Consider the following 19,622-nt stretch of genomic DNA (forward strand, 5'->3'; position numbering starts at 1 on the left):
AGCTGGAGCGACTGGAGCAGATGAAAAAAGAGGATCAGAAGGCCCGGGAGCAGAAACAGGAACAGGGGGCCACAGGTGGTAATTAGAAACGAGCTAGGCGAATGGGAACGGGGCTGGAGGTTGATGCTCACGGGGCGAGGGTACGCACCTGTCAAAAAGGACGGCAAAATTAGGTGGTGTCCACTTAAGTCAATTAAGCCGGACCTCCATAGCGAGCAGAATGAGACTGATGAGAGTTCTGAGTTTCTGTTTACAAGACATGCTTGTGGGGCATCCTCGTGATGCGTACATCCCCATTCCAGAGGTAAGCGACAGACCACCAAGCCGCCAGGCAGTGCCCGAGAGACCCGCACGGGTGGAACCCAAGCATCAACGGTGTTTCTGTGTGATTTTGCTGTTGAGGCTTGTCACCAGAGGGCAAGCCAGCCCAGATCACTACCCCCATCGGCCATTCAGGTAGGTCATGCAACACCTTAGTAGTGACAAAGTGCTCAAAGAAATCACCACACCGAACGCCCCATCCTTCGTGCTCCGCATCACCGACCTGTTTCCAGGACAACCAAAGCTAGACCCCCATTCCCCACACTCCACGCACATGTACCTATCCTACTGGTGCCCAGCTTCAAACCCTGAGAAAAGCTACTGCAATCACCCAGGGTGGAGACATTGTGGGCACTGGGGCTGTGAAACCATTGTCACAGATGCCAGACCGTCAGAGCCTGGGTGGGATCCACAAGAGCCCGACAAATTCTTACAGTTCACCTGGGCACCCACCGGTTGCAAAACACCCCTCTTCCTCCACGGTAACTTTTATCGAAACCACCATAAAATCCCCAAATTTTGAAAATGTACAGGCTACAACATAACAGTCTTGCAGCCACATCACCCTAGCTGGGCAACAGGCAGAACGTAGACAGTAGTCCTTCAAAAGTCAAAAGAGAGAGTGAATGTGTGAATTATCAGGCTCCAACCGTCGGCACCCCGAGTGGTCAGACCCAACAAAGTGATTAAAAGCGCGCCGAAAGGGAAAAACGCGACCCACCCCAAAGCCTTGCCCACAAGAGTCGCTGATATCCCGACCGGCCATGTAGAAGCCTTTCGGGTAGACCGTTTAGCCAAGTCAGATTTAGATCCAATCCTTCATATATTAGAAGCTACCTTCCTATCCCCAAATGAAACTAACCCTAACCTAACCGAATCCTGTTAGCTTTGTTACAATGTCGAACCTCCCTTTTACGAAAGAGTCTCTTTAAACACTCCCTTCGGTTACTCCACAGCAGATGCACCCAACCAATGTAGATGAGACACCCCCCGCAAAAGAATCACCCTGAGTCAAGTCACAGGCCAGGGCAGATGCTTTGGCAATGCAACCCTAGCTAAGTAGAAAGGCAATGTCTGCACCGAAGTTGTCAAACCCAACGGGAAAATCAATAAGTAAGTAGTCCCATCCGCGTCTGAGATGTGAGTTTGCCAGCGATCTAGAGTGAGTCCCTGTGTGTTCCTTGCCAAATTCGATGACTCTAACAACGTTTGTGTCCAAGTTCTGATTGTTCCTAGGGTCCTGTACCACTCAGATGAAGAAGTGTACAACCTTTTTGAGGAACCCAGCCGGCTCCACAAAAGAGAAATAGTAACAGGTATAACTATCGCAGTGCTGCTGGGCCTAAGAACAGCCAGAACAGCCACAGGAGTCTCAGCCTTAGCGACCCAGCACCAAAGACTGTCACAACTGCAGGCAACAATTGACGAAGACCTGCAGAAGATCGAGAAATCCATCTCCTTTCTAGAGAAGTCAGTCTCCTCACTCTCAGAAGTGGTCTTGCAGAACAGGAGAAGTCTAGACCTCCTGTTCATGCAGCAAGAGAGTCTATGTGTCGCCTTGAAGGAGGAGTGCTGCTTCTATGCAGACCACATGAGAGTCGTGAGAGACTCCAGGGCAGAACTCCGAAACAGACTAGCTCAGAGACAGAAAGACAGAGAAGCCAAACAGAGTTGGTTTGAGTCCTAGTTCAATCAATCACCATGGCTAACCACCCTAATCTCACCCTAACAGGTCCATTGGCAATGCTACTTTTAGCTGTCACCTTCAGACCATGCCTGCTGAACAAGCTAGTCTCATTCATTCAGACCCGCCTAGAACGGGCCAGCATCCTATTCATAGGCCGGCAGCAACTGCTGTGAGTTCGACCAGGGAACACTGCCAGTCACAAGATTTTCTACCCAAGTTTACCAAACCCCTTTCTCTGTCAACAACCCCATGCCTCATCTCAGTACCTATGTATATGACTACTTCGTTCATTTGTAAAAAAGGGGGGGGGAGATGTAGTAGATAGGGTTAGGCACTCGGAAAGTCTCGCAATGTCACGGAAAGCAGCAGGATTCCTCTCCCCCTAACGCCTAGTGATAAGGGATCACCCAAGAATGTAGTCCCCCCTAACATTAGTAACTTTCGACTCCTTACTAACCAATTACAGTAAGGTAAGACCCCCTGACGTAGAGAAAAAACTTTCCCAGTATAAAACCCTACGAGACGGGACAATAAAGGTCTTGAACTGTCCACCTTACTGGTGTCTGTGTGTGTTCTTGGCCCGAGTGACCCTGGAGAGTTTGGGTCGCCGTGCCGTTTCCTCAGAACCAGGTCGCCTTGCCTTGCATCAGAAGGCAACAGCAACCAAACTCTGGGATAGGGGTGACATCAATTTGCAAATGGAGTTAGGAGTTAAACCTCAGGGCTCAGTGCCTTCTGCTAAAGGAGCAGGATCAACCTCATGACAGGAGGGACAAGACAACAGGATATCATGGGCTTGTGAGGAAGTTATTTGAAATTGCTTGTGAAGAGAATAAGCATTCTGGTGTAAAAAAGTTGTGACATAGCTTGGCCTGTGCAAAAGTATTTTGTAGGAATGTTCCCCCTATTGAAAGAGTGACCAAATTATCCTTTATCTCCTTAAAAAGGAAAAAACCCAGAAGTTTCTCTCCTCAATTTGGTAAAAAGACACCTCACAGAACCTTTGGGACTTCATCTCAAACTTAAGACTACCCAATTGGATAGAAGCCAAAAAGTCCCTCCTAAGTAATTCACTAGAAAAAGAAGAGAACAAAAGAAATCATTGTTTTTGTGGGGTGTTTTTAGCAGGAGCAAGAACCTCTTGCTCCTGGCTCAGGTTTTCTCTGCCAAGAGCTTTGTTATTTGCCTTTTATTAAATCTTTCCTGTTTCCAACACTACCTCAGAAGTCATCCTGCTAATTTTATGCCATTTGAAGTAGCTGAGCTATCTTGGGTGTGATAAGTCCTCTAAGAGCTCATGAGACCTGGCTCGAGGAGAAAACTTATCAGTATTTGGTACCACACCTGTCATGACAATGACATCTGCATAGTTATTACCTTCTGCAATAGGGCCAGGTGAACCTGTGTGGGAGCGAACATGCAACACATAAAAATCATGCAGCTGGCTGTTAATTAAAGTCCACAATGTTCTTAACTCTGTAAACAAAAGATAGTTATTAACATGCTTTAAATAGAAAAATTGTCAATGGAATACAACATTGGCAGCATATGAGGAATCAGTTACGGTGTTAAGTGGTTCCTGTGAAAATCACTGAAGGGCATAGCGGATAGCAGCCAATTCTAAAATGTGCACCGAGGCATCCTTTAACATTAACACCCTTTTATGCCACTGGAAAGAGTCACCTTCATGCCAAATCCCTGCACCTTTGTTGGTTTTGCTGGATGAATCTGTAAAAACAGTTGGTCTGTTGACAGGGGTCATGCTGCAGTGATGCTTTGAGTGCAGGGGGAGGTTACCCATCTCTGTCCATAAACGATGTGAGGGATAATGGATAGATAATTGTCCAGAAAAACCTGCAAGCACAATTTGGAAGTTAGTTGCTGTCAGAGTCTTCTTTACTTGCAAGTACGTTGATGGCATGATGATCCTGGCCATTGAGAGTTTGCAATCTGTTTCTACCTTTCTTAACTAAATAAGAGAACATATCATTAACAGTCCACACAGGTTTTGTTGCTATGTGAGGTAAGAATAACCATTCTAACACAGGCAAACGGTCTGTATCATTAGTAAACAATCAAAACAGAACAGCAAAATGTTGAAATTTTTTAGCAATTATGGCAAGGTACACAGATTTATCAGGATCCCCTCTCCAATTCTGTTGGTTTTCTATTACTTGAGCACAGTGTGCAAGGGCACTTCTAGCTTCTGGGATAAGCTGTCAAAGCGAATGCAGGTGGGGGTTTCCTCTGAGTAAGCCAAACAAAGGATGTGAAAGTTCTGTGGATGTACCCAAAACAGGATGCAGCCAATTCAAAGAACCCAGCAGTTTCTGTAATTCATTTAAAGTGAGGGTGACTTTAACACAAAGCCTCAAAGGCTGAGGTTCTGCATGATTGGAGGTAGACACAGAAAAGGCAAACAGAGGTGCATCATCAGGGTGTAAAGGTATGGTGAAATAACAATCTTTAGGTCTAACTTTACTAAGGGCCAATTGAATGGCATCATTATAGCTGATGGAAGAGCACCCATAGCTTCAATAACTGCATTTACTGCCCATTAATAGCTCACCACTTGCCATTTCGCTTAGGTATACAGAATATTGGTGTTCCGGGGGCTAGAAGATCGACAGATATGGCCTAAGGGCAATTGCTGTTCCACAAGCTGTTTTAAATTTAGTAGACGTTCTTTTCATAAGGGCCATTGGTCGACCCATGCAGGGTCTTCAGTCCACCTTGGGAGTTGACATATGTCCAGTATTTGGTTTTGGAACAGCTGATCAACGGCCCCTATGAAAAAGGTTTTTTGGTGAGGTCAAGTCTATGGTGACAGAGGGACAGAACCAGCAGCGCTGGGCTGGAACTGGTGGCAATGCTGTGTCCCTGGTGCCACCTGCCCAGTGTCCCCATGTCCCCACAGTGTTGCTGGACTCAGCCAGCACCACCCTGGCCGTGTTCGACCCCTGGAGTGTCCCTGGAGTGTCCCCAGTGTGTCCCCAGCGGCCATGGACCCCTGCAAGGTGTGACAATCCCGGCAAGGAGGTGGCAGAGTGGACACAGAGGGTGGGGGGAGGGGGCAGGGGGGACAGAGGGTCACAAAGGGCAGAGGAGCGTGTGGCAGGATGGGGGCAGGTGACAGGGGAGTGGAGGGGACCAAGGGTGGCGGGAAGATGGCAGAGAGGATGAGTGGCCTGTCAGGGGGGTTGGCAGAGGGGACAAGGAGGTGACAAAGGGATAGAAGGGACAGTAGAGCCCTCCAAGGAGGGGACAAAGGGGACCCTGGGAGGGCACAGGGGCCCACCACAGGTGGCCACAAGCGCCACGGGGTCCCTGACACCTCCTCTTTCCTCTCCCCAGCTGTTAGAGCCACTGGTGGCTGTGGTGGCTACCCTGGGCAAGGTGGTGGCCACCCTGGGCAAGGTGGTGGCCACACTGACCAGGCCATACAAGTGCGTGTGGCGGCGTGTGTACCCGAAGTCCCTGCACGCAGCCCTGAGGAACTTCTCCTGGCACCTCTGTTAGACCCTGGACCGTGGCGATGTCAATTCCCTGGGCAGATTCAATGTCCTCACTCTGGCCTGGTCCCTGAGAGTCCTCAAGTTCTCCAACATCAACCCACAGATCTTCTGAGCCAGTGTCTGGCGGGACTTGGTGGCATGCTCATGGACAGCTGGGTCCAGCTGGCCAGGGAGGCCGCTGATCTCTGTGACACCTGCAGGGACATGGATACTGCTGAGGCCGGTGCTGCAGCCACCACCACTGCCCAGGCTGGGGACCTGTGGGACAAGGCCACCCGCCCGGGGATGTCAATGCACACTCTGATGGCCATGGCCCAGCGGCCTCCAGTGTTTCTGGCCATGAAGGACTTGGCCTTGGCAGTGGCTGCACACAAGGCCCATGTGGCAGTGGCCACCATGAGGTGGTGGCAGCCCCCAAGGCCATGAGAGAGGCCATATTGGCTGCCAGCCAGGCAAGGGCAGCCACCAGGAGGGGACAGTGGGTGGGTGTGGCCCTGGGTCCGCTGGAATGCTTGGTGACCGCGTATGACAAAGCCACAGGGTACCCCTGGAAAATGTGGCACCTGCTCGGGGACATTGACGCTGCCCTGGAGGGGACAAAGGAGGCGTCCCACAATGTCTCCAAGGCCTTGGAGGCCCCCATGGCTGAGGCTGAGCAGCTGTGGGAGGCCAGCACTCGCCTGTTCATGCATCACCTGCTGGGGACACTTGGGAACATCCACGACCTCCTCTTCAGTCCCTGTGGTGGCCCCAGCAGCAGCACGGTGGCTGAGTGTTGGTTTTTCGGCTGTTTTATGGCCTGGAAAGGCTCGGGGATGGCCTTGGGCAGCCTGCGCTTCAAAGGACGAGAAGAGGCTTCAGGTTTTTCTCGGTCTTCAGTATTTATTAGTTGTTTATCTAAAAGATTTTCTCTCGGCCCGACAGAGGTCTGCACAGCAAGTCAGCCATGAGCACACTGAGCGCCCCCGGGGCGGTCACTTATCTTTATACTCAAAACTACGTATACAATATTTATCTATTTCCCCCAATACCTCTTACCCTTATTGACCAGTGCACTTTTAGTAATAACCAATCCCAAAGTGCCAACATCACCACAACAGATGGAGGCCAAGAAGAAGAAGAAGAAGGACAGGACATGCCCCAATTCCTCCATCTTACTTCTTTAGAACCCCCTGAACAGAAATCCTAAACCCTGTGTTTCACACTCTAATTAACTTATCCCTTCACCATTTACCCCAGTGAAATCCTCCCATCCTCATACAGGTGTCGTCTCCCGTGTAGGATCGAAGTCCAGCCACCAGACACTTCTGGCAACATTCCAGGACCTCCGAGCCCCCCAAGGGTGGTCTCGGTCACTCTGGACATCAGTCCTGAGGTGCTGAGATCCCACAGCTGAGCCATGCCAAAAAGCCATGGAGGACATCCCAAATCTGCTGCAGGGACAGGGATGTCCCCGCTGTGATGTCACTGGGGGTGGTGACATCAGCGCTTATGTCATCTGTGCCCTCCCTCCTCTCCACACAGGATTTGGGACAAAAGTGGGGAATTTTCTGCAGATTTTCATTGATATTCTTGGTGGGAATTCCTGGGGTGATGTCACTGGGGACACTCTGGGGACACTCTGGAGGCACTCAGGGACACGCAGGGACATAGTGGCAGGTCAGGGGGTGAATGAACCCCCTCAGTGCCTTGCAGCAGAGGCAGCTTTCCACTGTGGCTGCAGCAGAACTGTCTTATAAATGGCAAAATAATAATTGGCTTTTGCATTTCTGTACTGGCTTTTGCACATTGTAATTGATCACAATTATTTTGCTATGGTGCTTGATATTGATATACATTATTGATAATTCCTTCTATCTACTTGTTAGTACAATATAATCTATCTAGGTTTTTTGTCCACTGCAGAGCCTTTTTAATGGTAACATAATGGTCCCTTGGGGCTCAGTCCTGTCGCCCCCGCCCTGTTATCACTGGGACCCCCCATTGTGATGGTGTTCGCAGGGGTCTTCAGATGAGGCAAGAGCAGAGGATGCTGACTCCATGTTTCAGAAGGCTGATTTATTATTTTATGCTATATATATTATATTAAAACCATACTAAAAGAATAGAAGGAAGGATTTCATCAGAAGGCCAGCTAAGAATACAAAAAGAATGAATAACAAATGCTTGTGACTGACCAAGACAGTCCGGACAGCTGGGCTGTGATTGGCCATTAATTAGAAACAACCACATGACACCAATCACAGATGCGCCTGCTGCATTCCACAGCAGCAGATAACCATTGTTTACATTTTGTTTCTGAGGCCTCTCAGCTTCTCAGGAGAAAAAATCCTAAGGAAAGGGTTTTTCAGAAAATATCATGGCTGCGCCCCATTATCACCAAGGACACCCCTGAATTTACCAGGGCCTTCCCTGTGGTGAGACGCACAGCTTTAGCCAGGGCCCCGTGGAGAATCTGAATAATAGAAATGCTGACACAGCAGCAAAGAAACTTCCTGACTCCAGGGACATCCGCCCTATAACCTATCCCTAAACCCATGTAAGGCAATATCTTGTTAACCCTACTATTGGTCACTTATGGTCCCTCTAACCTTTGCCATTGGTCAAGATTGGAACTGGGCCAAGGCTATAAAAGTAGCATACTGTACCCCTACTAACTTAGAAGAAGAAGTGCTGAGACCCTTCACGGACCCCTCCAATAAAGCCATACTTGTGGAACAGCCGGCATCTTCTCCTTCTCCTCTCTCTACCGTCTGCTGGAGCTTTAAGCCAAGGGCAAGCTACCTAGCAAGCAAAGTTGAAATCATAAGAGCTGGCTAATCACTATAAGAGCTGAATATTCCCTGCTTGCTAGGGGCTGACCCGCGGCCTTGGTCTGAGCGAGCTGGCCTCTGGCACTCAGTCCCCTTGGGGGCTGAGCTCTGGAGCTGTAATAACTTGCCCTAGGAAAAGACCAATTAAGGCTCATTACTCCCCCATGCACTGGGACCCCTCCTTCACTGCCCCCCCATTCACTGTCCCCCCAAAGTGCTGGGACCACCCTGATCCATGAGCCCCACCCAGAGTGTCAGGACACCTCTTGGCCTCCCCCGAATCCCCAGCTTGCACTGGGCCCTGCCAGGGCCAGGCTGGCTCCAAAACCCTGCGTGGAGCCATTCAATAAATGCCAATCGGTCTTGTAGTCATGCCCATAGAGGGGGAGGACTGCTCGGGGCGGCCAGTGGGGAGCGACGGAGCAGGGAGGGGGCAGGGATTGAAAAGAGTTAGAAATGGGACTGTGGGAAATGGGGCGGAGCCCAGTGAGTGATGGCCGATGGGGAGATGAGAGGCCTGGGGGGCTGGAATAGGAGCGTGGGAAGGGGCAGGCAATGAATGGGGTGTGGAAAAGGGGCGGTGCCTGGACAGAAACAAAAGTGGGCGGTGCACAGCAGGTGTGGAATGGGGATCATTCTGGATGATTTTCTCTCCTTTCTCGAACACTTTTGCTGCCATCTTCCCCCACACAATGATGTCATCAATGTACTGCAGCTGTTCTGGAGCCTCACCCTTTTCCAGTGCAGTCTGGATCAGTCCATGGCAGATGGTAGGACTGTGCTTCCACCCCTGGGGCAGTCGGTTCCAGGTGTACTGCACACCCCACCAGGTGAAAGCAAACTGAGGCCTGCATTCTGCTGCCAGAGAAATGGAAAAAAATGTATTAGCAATGCCAATGGTGGCAAACCACTTTGCTGCAGATGGGGCTGTTGAAGGGTGAGTGGGTTTGGCTGACCACCCCTTGACACTCCAGCTCATGGATCATTTTGTGGATGGGGATCACGGCATCCCAATTCATCCAATACTGCCGGCGGTGCACTGTCAAGGTGGCAATTGGTATTTGTTGCTGTTCTCCCCCCACGAGTCCTACTGCAGATGGGTTTTCTGATAGTCCAGCCAAGGTGTTCAACTGCTTTATGATCTCTGAATCTACAGCAGCTATTCCAAAAGCCCACCTGAGTCCCTTTGGGTCTTTGTAAAGCCATTTCAGAGGACGTCTATGCCCAGAATACATGGGCCAGTCACAACAGGATGTTTCTGGGAAGGATCCACTCCTTCCCAGTCAGGCTCACCTCAGCTCCCAACAGGGTCAATTGCTGAGATCCCCCCGTCAATGGAAACAGGTTCTGCCCCCACATGCCCTGATGGTATCAGGGTACACTGCGCACCAGTATCAACTAAGACATTGTATTTTTGTGGTTCTGATGTGCCAGGCCATCGGATCCACACCGTCCAAAAGATCTGGTTTTCCGTGCCTCTCCCTGGCTACAGGCAGGGCCCCCCTTTCCTGGGCATACATGCTAGAGGTACCTTCACTTTAGTGGAACTCCCTTGGTTAGTGTTTCCCTCCTTGAGTTGATGCACCCGTGCTGCCAGGACAGAAGTGGGTTTCCCATTCAACCTTCCCATGTGTCATGGTTTGACCCTGGCACAATGCCAGTGCCCCCATGAGAATACCCTCTCCCTGGTGTCTGCTGTGAGATGTCACCAGGAATAAGCAAAGCAGGCTCCTGCTTAGAAATAAAGAAAACTTTATTAAGTAAGCTACAAGAAAAGAAAAAAAAAAAACACAAGGAAAACGAAAACTTTACAAAAGCATTTTCCTCCTCCCACCCAGCAAACTTCCCAATGCAATACATTCCCCCCAAATCACCAACTCTCAGTCCGGCACCACCCTTTAGAATACTCAATCTTCAATTCATCAAGAGGAGAGGAGTCCTTCTTGCACCATAGGCTTCCCCTGGAAACACGCTGAAACCTCGTGTGCTTCCATGTCACTCAGCACCGCCCGGAAAATCCTTTGCCATCGTGACACCTTCCTTCCATGCCCCGTGCTCTCACCACTGTGCATGGACCAGAGCTGCTTCTAGGGTTGTCTTTCAAGGATGCCTTGTCTCACTCCAAAAAGGCAGAGTCTCTCCTTGGGGACATCTGTCCCCCCCAAATTTTTTGCATCCCTGGGGCTGAGGGGTACCCACACTGAACCCTCCTGGTTCTGAGGCACTCCCTCCCCCTAAATGCAGTCTCTGTGTCACAGGAAAAAAATGGTTCCATCTATGGCCACACAAGAAAAGTCCAGCCAAAAGGCCACTCCGTCATCTCTCCCCCGCACTCAAGAGTCTTCTGCACTTCCCTTGTGGCCCATCCCCTCTTATCTCATCTCTTATCTCTCTTCTCATTAAGCTCCAGGAGGACCAGCATTTGCAAGGTTTCTATCATGCAAGAAAAGGGTTAAAAATTTCAGTCTCATGCCTGTCTGGAGCTCCAGAACTCCCACGCTGCCCTGCCGGGCACCTTCTCGCCGCACCCCCCCCTTCTCCTCCTGGGCTGGCACCGCTATCAAATTCAGATGCCGGCTCTCTCGCTCTCTCTCTGCCCTGCAGGGGGGGGGTGGGGGGTGGCTGCCTGATGTCTCTTGGTGCTCCTTCACCATTCCATCCTCCAGGGCCTCCTCACCTCCCATCTCTGTCCAGGCCCAGGCCTACCACATGGCTGCCCCTCCCCCGCCCAGCAGCAGCAGCTGGACGGGGGAGGGAGATTCGACCACTTTCCCTCAAAGTCCCAAGAGAGCTTCCCAGAGGAGCAGCTCTGGTTTTTAACCCCTGTGTGTTCTCAGAGGTGTCTCCGAACCTCAGTGGCTACATCAGGTGCCAATGTCAAAACCTGAGCATATATTGGTAACCACAGCATATCCCAAAAAAAAACCCCTACTTCCTGTCAGTGAAACCACGACAAAATTGTACTCTATCAAAATCAGTGTGATTAAGAAAAATTTGCAGAAGTCAATACATAATAGCAAAAGCCAACATTACCCAGTTATTTATAACAGACCCAGGGGAGGTTTTTCCCTTGCATGGAGCACTTGGGCCTTCCCCGGGCCCCTTCTGCCCTCGTGCAGAGCCGGTGGCATTTTCCAGCACACCCAGTTTGTAACCAAGAGCCGGGTGCAGCCGAGAAGGCTCCAAGCGCCTCCTTCCAGGCTGACTCTGCAGGTGCCGAGGCTGCTCTGGGCTCTGCCAGGGCTCTGCTGGGGCTCAGCTCTGGGCCAGGCTGGGCCCGCTCTCCCCTCACATTGCTCCGGGCAGCTGAGGCACAGCGGGAGAAGGAAGGGACACGGCAAGGCAGTTGAGGGTTAAGAGAGTTTTTATTCAAAAAACTGCCATAACAAACAGGCTGTCATAAGAACCATAACTAACTACCAGTGCCAACTACCATAAACTACCTACTAGTGCTAACTACCATAACTAACTAGTTGACCTAACTACTGTAACTGAAAGCTGTCCTCAAGGGCTTCATCTCCTCCGCTGCTCCCTCAGTTGCTTCACTGCAGTGATCAGAGGGGTCAGGCTGGAGAGAGGCTTGGCTGATGATAAAAATGGGTGCTGCCCAAAGGATACAAAGGAAAGAAATGAACTGTTACTTTCCAGAGTCAAGTTCCTCACAGGCTCTGTTGCAACAGGACAAAGGGAAATGGTTTGAAATTCAGGAGGGGGAAGCAGGCTCATATTAGATCTAAGGAAGAATTTTTTAACCAGCAGAGTGGGGAAACACTGACAGAAGGTGCCCAGAGATGTGGGAGGTGCCTCCTCCCTGGAACCATCCAACCTCAGGTCAGGCAGGGCTCTGGGCCCCCTGAGTTGCTTGAAGATGTCCCTGCTCGCTGTGGGGCACCAGGCCCAGATGAGCTCCAAAGGAGCTGCCAAGCCACGGCAGGTGAGGATTCTGCTTGCTCTGCGTGTGGAACGCAGCCAGACTGGAGACATTCGGAGGGGGCCCCACAAGAAAACCCCTCCCTGGCGCTGCTGCTTCCCCTGCAGCCCTTGGCCCTCACCTGCAGCAGCTCCTGGGCAGCCCAGCGCCGCTCCTCGTCCGTCTCCAGGCTGCACTCGAGGCAGTCCCGCAGCAGAGCCGACAGGCGCCGGGGCTCCTGCAGCTGCGGGGTCCCGTTCTGCCGGATCAGAGCGCGAGCCTGCAGGGAAAGCAAACTCAGCGCTCTGCCAGCTCCCTTCACACCCACACGGGCTCACATCCACCCCGGGGCCTCAGCCCCAGCTCCAGGGGCACTTTCCTCCCTGCCACAGATGCTGCTCAGAGCTCATTTTGCTATGCCAGCCAAAAACCCAAACCCTGGGGCTGCCACAGCCACTGCAACATCCAAATGATCTCACCTTGAGAACCAGTTTCATTGGCTGACTCTGTCAGTAGGAACCTCCATCAGAAATAGCACATTTTGCTTCTCCAAACATGGACACCAGCTTTACAGGCCATTTTCCAGAGTCAGTGTGGTCTGCCTGTGTTATTTCAGAGGATTCTTACATCAAGTGCTCTCTGCAGTGCCACTGACACTCAAGTAAATGCATTCCTGATGCCCCATCCCAGAAACTGCCAGGCAAGAAACAGGAGGTTTGTGATGCTGAAAGCTCAGGCTTGGTGACACAGAGAAAGTAGCTTGGACTAGGAAAGAAATATGTCAGACTATGGGGATGTTAAACAATCATCTTCATGTTCTCAACAAGTTTCCCTGTGAGAAGAATCAGGGGGGAGATCATCTTGCAAAATGTTTTTTAGAAGCTCCTGCAGAAACCTTGTTGTGTTTGGGGCTGGGATTTGGGGGTGGTTTGGGGTTTTCTTGCAAGGTAACATTAGACCTGATGCACTTGCTTCACATTTCCAGGTCATCCTCACAGCCAGATGAGCTGCAAAAACATAAATCCCAAAGCAAATTGTTGCTGGAGACTGAAGAATATTCATCTGTGCTGAGGCTGGAGTCCTCTGGGAATTCCCTTCTCATGTGCAGAAACCTCCAGCTGCTGCTCCCAGTGCAGGGTCCCCCTGTGCTCACAGGCCTCTGCAGCCACTGCAGAATTTGCCTCTTACCATGGCCGCCGTTTCCCTGAAGTAAGGAGGTTCTCCTTCCACCATCTCGATGGTCACAGTGCCAAAGGCCCAGATGTCCACCTTGGGGCCATAAGGAGATCTGGTCACAACTTCTGGGGCCATCCAGTGAGCAGTGCCCACCATGGAGCTGCGCTGGTCCTGCTCAGGGCTGAGCTGAGCGCAGAGGCCAAAATCAGCTGAGGACAGAAACAAACCCTGTCAAAGGCAGCTGGAATGAGGAAACCAAGCACCAAGATTCCCCAGTCTCAGTCTGAGAGTGCAGTAGTGAAGTCAGCTGGAAAAGCCCTCAGGGCTGTAGCCAAGGAAAGATGGAACTGGACCCTTCAAGAAACCGTCAGCTTTCATGCAGTGGCTTTTACTGATTCCCTTGGAGCTTTAGATTCCCACTGCTGCCCCTCTGGCAGGGCCATAGGCAGAGCAAAGGCACTGCTGGCACCCTGCTCCTCTGCTGAGCTCTCTGCAGGGGCAGCCGCTCTCAGCTAGCAGCAGGGGCCGGGCAGTGCCCCCAGCAGCCCTTGTGGGGCTCTGGCCCTCCCTGGGAAGCAGCCCCACACCCGCAGCCCGGGAGCGCCGTGCCTGGCCAGGAACACCCACCCAGCCTGACAGAGCCGTCCGTGCCCAGGAGGATGTTGGAGCTCTTCAGATCCCTGTGGATCACCCGCTTGGAATGGAGGAAATCCAGGTCCTGCACACACTGAGAGAGAACAATGTGGTAAATAGGTATGATTCGTGCTGATAAAATTGAAACAGTCATCAATATTGATACAGTAATTAATATTTGGAAATAATAAAACAGTTAAAAGTTGTAATGCCAAAGAAGAAAGGGAGAGGGGGAGCTCTACTCCCCTCTCCTGGCAGATGTTCAAGGATAGGAGGAAAAAGCAAGAGATAACAGTTACTAAAAATTAACTGAGAGAAGTGAACATCTTGTTGGGTCCCAGGAAAATGCCCGCTATAAGAGATTTATTGCTTTGATGCTAAAATGTAGTAATATCTTAGTTTTGGCTTACATTATACTGGCTTGGTGCGCATGTGTAACCCAAAGGTGAATTAAAGGACAATGAAGAAGACTATATGGCCTTCATCAGAGACGACCTCCAAAGACTTGTGCGACCACCAAACCGAGTGGTGGCGCATGCGTGGTAAAGGTGGTGAGGAGGGCGGAGACAGAAAAGTGACGAACCAAAAATAGGAGGAGATGGCATTGACACATGGCATATAAGGGGCGACTTTCACTTGGCAAACTTGTACGTGAAGTGGCAAGGGTCATTGAACCCTGCCCTCCGTACCCCGCGGTTGTTTTTGCTTATGCGCTATTATTTGAACCATATTATCCCTTATTTATATATTTGCTAAACTATTTAATTAAAATTGCTGCTACCTTAAATATTATTTGGGGTTTTTTTATGATGGGATTATTGGGCAAACATAACACCTGCAAGCACAGAAGGACACCGGTCAGGGCTGGGCTGGCTGCTGAGAATGCCTCGGGCAGGAGGATCCTCCAGCAACGAGCCCAGAGCCACTCTGGGCACTGAGGCCTCCGTGTCCCACAGCAACGGGAACACCACGGGGACGTGGCGCTGTTCCTGTGACATCCCAGCAGCAGCTCACACAGAAACCGCCTGGAAGGTTCTCCTGTGTCACAAAGGAGCACAAAGAACCCTCCCAGGACACAGCCCATGGCCCAAAGGGTGCAAGAGGAACTCGGAAAATGCAGCAAACAAGGACACCCCACAGCCCAGCCTGAACACTGAGGAGGAACAAGGACGCACCAAACCAAAGGCAACGTGACCTTTAGTCACTGATACTTCTGACTAAAAGCAGCAAGCCTTGTTCCGTCTGGGATCTTTGTTCTAGTTCTAAAAACGAGCAAGGTTCCCCACTCTAAATACACAGAAGGCAGGAACTGGGGAGGAGGTGGGGTTAGGAAGGAGGAGGAGGAGGGACAGAGAGAGGAAAAGGAGGAGCGGGAAGAGGAGGAGCAGGAGCAGGAACACGAGGAACAGGAGGTTCCAGTGCCCCCTGTGGCCGCAGCCGCGGGACCATCGCCCCCAGCTCGCCCTGCTGGTGAGCGGGGAGGGGGAGCTCATCCCAAATTCATCGGGGGGGTCCCTGAGAGGGTTTTTTATTGGGGTGTGTTTGGAGCTTGCAGGTTGTGGAATTGACCCCAAATATCATCTGGTGTCTCTGGGAGGTTTTTTTCTCTGTGTGTGTATGTTTGGATCTTGCAGGAGCCCAAAGCTGAGCCCCTTGGGGGATCTTTGGGGGCCCACAAGGCCATTGCCCAGTATGGGCAGGGGAGGATATTGGTCCTGGGGACCCCCGGGAGAGCAGAGGAGGGGAACCCCTGGGACCCCCAGAGTGGGGAGAGCAGAGAGGGGCAATCCCAGAGCAGGGGGACCCCGGCAGACTGGAAAGAGGGGGAGCCTGGAGAGGAGGGACCCCTGGGATCTCAAAGTAGAACATCAGGGTAGAAGGGACCTCATGGACCCCCAAAAGCCCCTGGATCATCCCTAAGCAGGACGCCGGAGAATGAAGAACCCCTGGAACCATTGGACCCCTGTGATCCCAAGGAAAGGAAACCTCTGGAACCCCAAAAGTGGAGAGATCAGCAATAGGGAGCTCCTGGGAGAGTTTTTTCAGGCTAAATATTGATGTGTGGAGATTTTCATGGACACAAGACTCCTGCTGAGTTCCAGAGATGGACCTGGCCAGGAGGGGCCTCTACTCCAAGGTGCTCCCACCTTGGTTTCCCCCAAACCAGGGTTTGTAATTCCCAAGCTATGGCCAGATGGAGGAGGAGGAAAAGCCCCAGAGATCCCTCACGTGGAGGGGCTGCAAACCCAGCCCAGGGAGCTGTGGGGAGGAAAGAGCCCCTCTAAGGCAGGAAGGTGGCCGGAGATGCAGCCAGAGCTCAGAGCTGGTGGAGAAGCCTCATGGCAGGGAGAAGTCCCACAAGTGCTTGGAATGTGGGAAGGGTTTCAGCTCCAGCTCCACCCTGATGGAACACCTGAACATCCACACTGGGGAGAGGCTCTGTGAGTGTGAGGAATGTGGGAAGAGCTTCAGTGGGACCTCTGACCTCAGCAAGCACCACAAGATCCACAGTGGGGAATGGCCCTAGGAGTGTTCGGAATGTCAGAAGAGCTTCAGGTGGGATTCAGAGATCGTCACTCACCAGCACTTCCACACCAGGGAGAGGCCCTGCGAGTGTCCCGAGTGTGGGAAGAGCTTCGTGCGCTGCTCCAGCTCCATCCCCCATGGGAGGATCCGCGCTGGATGATCCACAGTGAGCCCCGTTGGGCAGAGCCCTGGTGACCCCTGTTCTGGCTGATCAGTGTTGGGCAGGGGGAAGGTGTTGGAGAGATTTCTTTCCCTTCTCCTTGTGCTGCTATGATTTGGTTGGCGATAAATTCCCTCTGTGTGTCCAGGCCGGATCTGTTGTGCCCGTGCGGGATTTGCTGAGGGATCTCTCCCGGTCCTTGTCCCCACGCAGAAACCCTCGGTTCCATTTTCTGTCCCTGTGCGGCTGCGGGGGGCAGGGACAGAGCTGCTCTGGGGGTGCCTGGCATCGGGCCAGCGTCACCGCTCGCCACGGGCAGCCCTGAGATGCCGCGCACCTGGGCCGGCATTGCTGGGCTCACCTGAGCTCCCACCTGCCCAGCGCCCCAAGGTTCCCCCTGCCCAAAAAACCCCCAGCCCGGGGCTGCCGCGTCCCGGAAAGGCCTCAGCCAATGGCAGCGCAGGCAGGAGGAGGCTTAGCCAATGAGCGGTCGGTGCGTTGGATTGCCTCATCGGTTGCCGGGCAGAGCCCGTGGCCGATCGCTGCCCCCAAGCGGCGGCAGCCAATGAGAGCGCGCGGCGCTGCCGAGCCCGCCCTGCTCCGGACTGGCGCTCCCAGCGCAGCGCGGCTGCTTTGGGGCTGCTGCTCCCTGCCCGGCCTCGGCCATGGGGCGAGGGGCGGCAGCTGGGGCCCTGCTGGTGGCACTGGTGGTGCTGGGAGCCCCCCCGGCTGCGGGCGCGGAGCTCTCGGGTGAGCGGGGGGGCGGGAGGCGCTGGGACGGGGGGGAGAAGGGGGAAAAGGGGGCGAAGGGGGGAGCCCGGAATGGAGGGGGAGGAGGAAGGGACCCCCCCAAAGGGAGAGCGGGAGGGGAGGGGTGGGAGAGGGTGGGGAAGCGGGCAAAAGCGGAGGGGGGAGCCTCAAAACTGATCGCAATGGGGCCTGGGGTTTGGGGAATTTCTGGGAAAATGCAGAAATGGCACCCCAAAGTGATTTGGGGAGCGGCCGGGGGTGGGAGGGGAGAGGATGTGGAAGGGGAAATGGGGGAAGGGCGGCAAAGAGGAAGCGGCAGCGCGGGCAGGAGGGTCCCATGGCGGCCGAGGGCCACAGGGGGTGCGGAATGGGGATCCGGGGTGGGCCCGGAGCTCTGGGGGTTCTGGGGGAGGGTGTTGGAGAGGCACCCCCCGATCTATGTTCTGCACACACAGGGGTGTTCCAAAGGATGACCAAGTCCGAGTGTTACTTCATTAACGGCACGGAGAAGGTGAGGTACGTCCAGAGATCCATCTACAACCGGGATCAGTTCATAATGTTCGACAGCGACGTGGGGCACTTTGTGGGGTTCACCCCCTATGGGGAGAAGTTGGCCAAGCGCTGGAACAGCAACGCGGTATTCATGGAGGACAGACGGACTGCGGTGGACTGGTTCTGCCCGTGCTGGTACAAGAATTTTACCCCGTTCCTCACGGAGCGCCGAGGTGAGCGCGAGGCAGAGCGCGTCCCCTCGGGGCCTGCCCTGCCAGTGACCCTGGAGCCCCTCAAAATCTCCATGGGCATCGGCCCAGAGACCTCAGCCCTCCTTGTGCCGACCCCCGGGGTCTCCAGATCCTCCCAGTCCCGCCCAGTGCCCCCCCGCGCGTCCATTTCAGCGACCCGTAAAGTTGACGCTTGGCAACCAATGAGATCGCATCCAGTTCATGACTCATCTGTTGCCAGGCAGACCCGCAGCGCCGAGTGCCTCGCGCCGGACTCGACCTCCCAGTGCCGCGCACTTCATACCCAGTTCCTCCCAGTTCATCCAAGATCCCTCCCAGTGCCATTCCAGTCCCTCCAAGACCATGCCCAGTTCCTCCCCAGTCTCTCCCAGTCCATTCCCAGTCTCTTCCCAGTTCATTCACAGTTCACTCTCAGACCTCCACCCTCTCTCCCAGTTCCCTCATTCCTTCCCATCTCTCTGTGTCACCTAACTCCCTCCCAGTCTCTCCCACTCCCTCCCAGCACATTCCCAATTCATCCGAGCCCATTCCCAGTCCCTCCCACCACATTCCCCAATCCATTCCCTGTCACTCCGAGTCCATTTCAGTCCGTTCCCAGTCCCTCTCCAGCCCAGCCCAGCCCTCCCCTCTCTCTCCCAGCGCCCCGCAGCTGATCCCAGTGTGTCCCCGCTCTCTCTCTCCCAGTGCCCCTCAGCGTGTCCATCTCGCTGGTGCCCCCCTCGAGCTCCCAGCCCGGCCCCGGCCGCCTGCTCTGCTCCGTGATGGATTTCTACCCTGCTGCCATCCAGGTGAGGTGGTTCCAGGGCCAGCAGGAGCTCTCGGAGCACGTGGTGGCCACCGACGTGCTCCCCAACGGGGACTGGACCTACCAGCTGCTGGTGCTGCTGGAAAAGCCGCCCCGGCGCGGGCTCAGCTACAGCTGCCAGGTGGAGCACGTCAGCCTGGAGCAGCCCCTGAGGCGGCACTGGGGTACGGGGGAGCCCATGGGGGCGCTGGCAGAGCCACTGGGCTGTGCTGGGAGCCACTGGGAGGGAGCTGGAGAGAGCCGGGCTGGGACTGGGAGAGGGGCTGGGGGCTGGGCAAGGGCTGGGAAGGGGTTTGGGGGATGCTGCGGAGGGTGGGATGGGCTTGGGGGGGTCCTGGTGGGCACTGGGAGGGAGTTTGGGGGCGCTGGGTGTGACTGGGAGGGAGTTTGGGGGTGCTGGGTGTGACTGGGAGGGATCGCAGTGAGCCCCGAGGGGCTGGAAGGAGATCGGCGATGGCAAAGCGGGGCTCGCCATGAGCTCGGTTGTGCTGGGCACAGCCTGGGAGGGCTCTGGCTGAGTCCTGCTGGGGCTGCCAAGGGACTGCGAGAGGCTTTGGGGCTCCTGGGGCACTGGGGGCACCTG

At 53.7% G+C, this 19,622-nt stretch overlaps 1 protein-coding gene across 1 annotated transcript in view; it reads right to left on the reverse strand.

Annotated features, from left to right (window-relative positions):
* LOC128949486 (mitogen-activated protein kinase kinase kinase kinase 1-like) overlaps nt 1–19,622 on the reverse strand; it is a 124,350-nt gene that overhangs the window by 25,894 nt on the left and 78,834 nt on the right. The window contains 3 exon segments of the mRNA XM_054294342.1: nt 12,389–12,526; nt 13,435–13,631; nt 14,050–14,149. Of these exon segments, the coding sequence (XP_054150317.1) occupies nt 12,389–12,526; nt 13,435–13,631; nt 14,050–14,149 (435 nt within the window).

This window comes from Melozone crissalis, unplaced genomic scaffold, assembly GCF_028551555.1.
Source record: "Melozone crissalis strain CALT ecotype California unplaced genomic scaffold, PUWL_Pcris_2 ptg000244c_1, whole genome shotgun sequence".
NCBI lineage: Eukaryota > Metazoa > Chordata > Aves > Passeriformes > Passerellidae > Melozone > Melozone crissalis.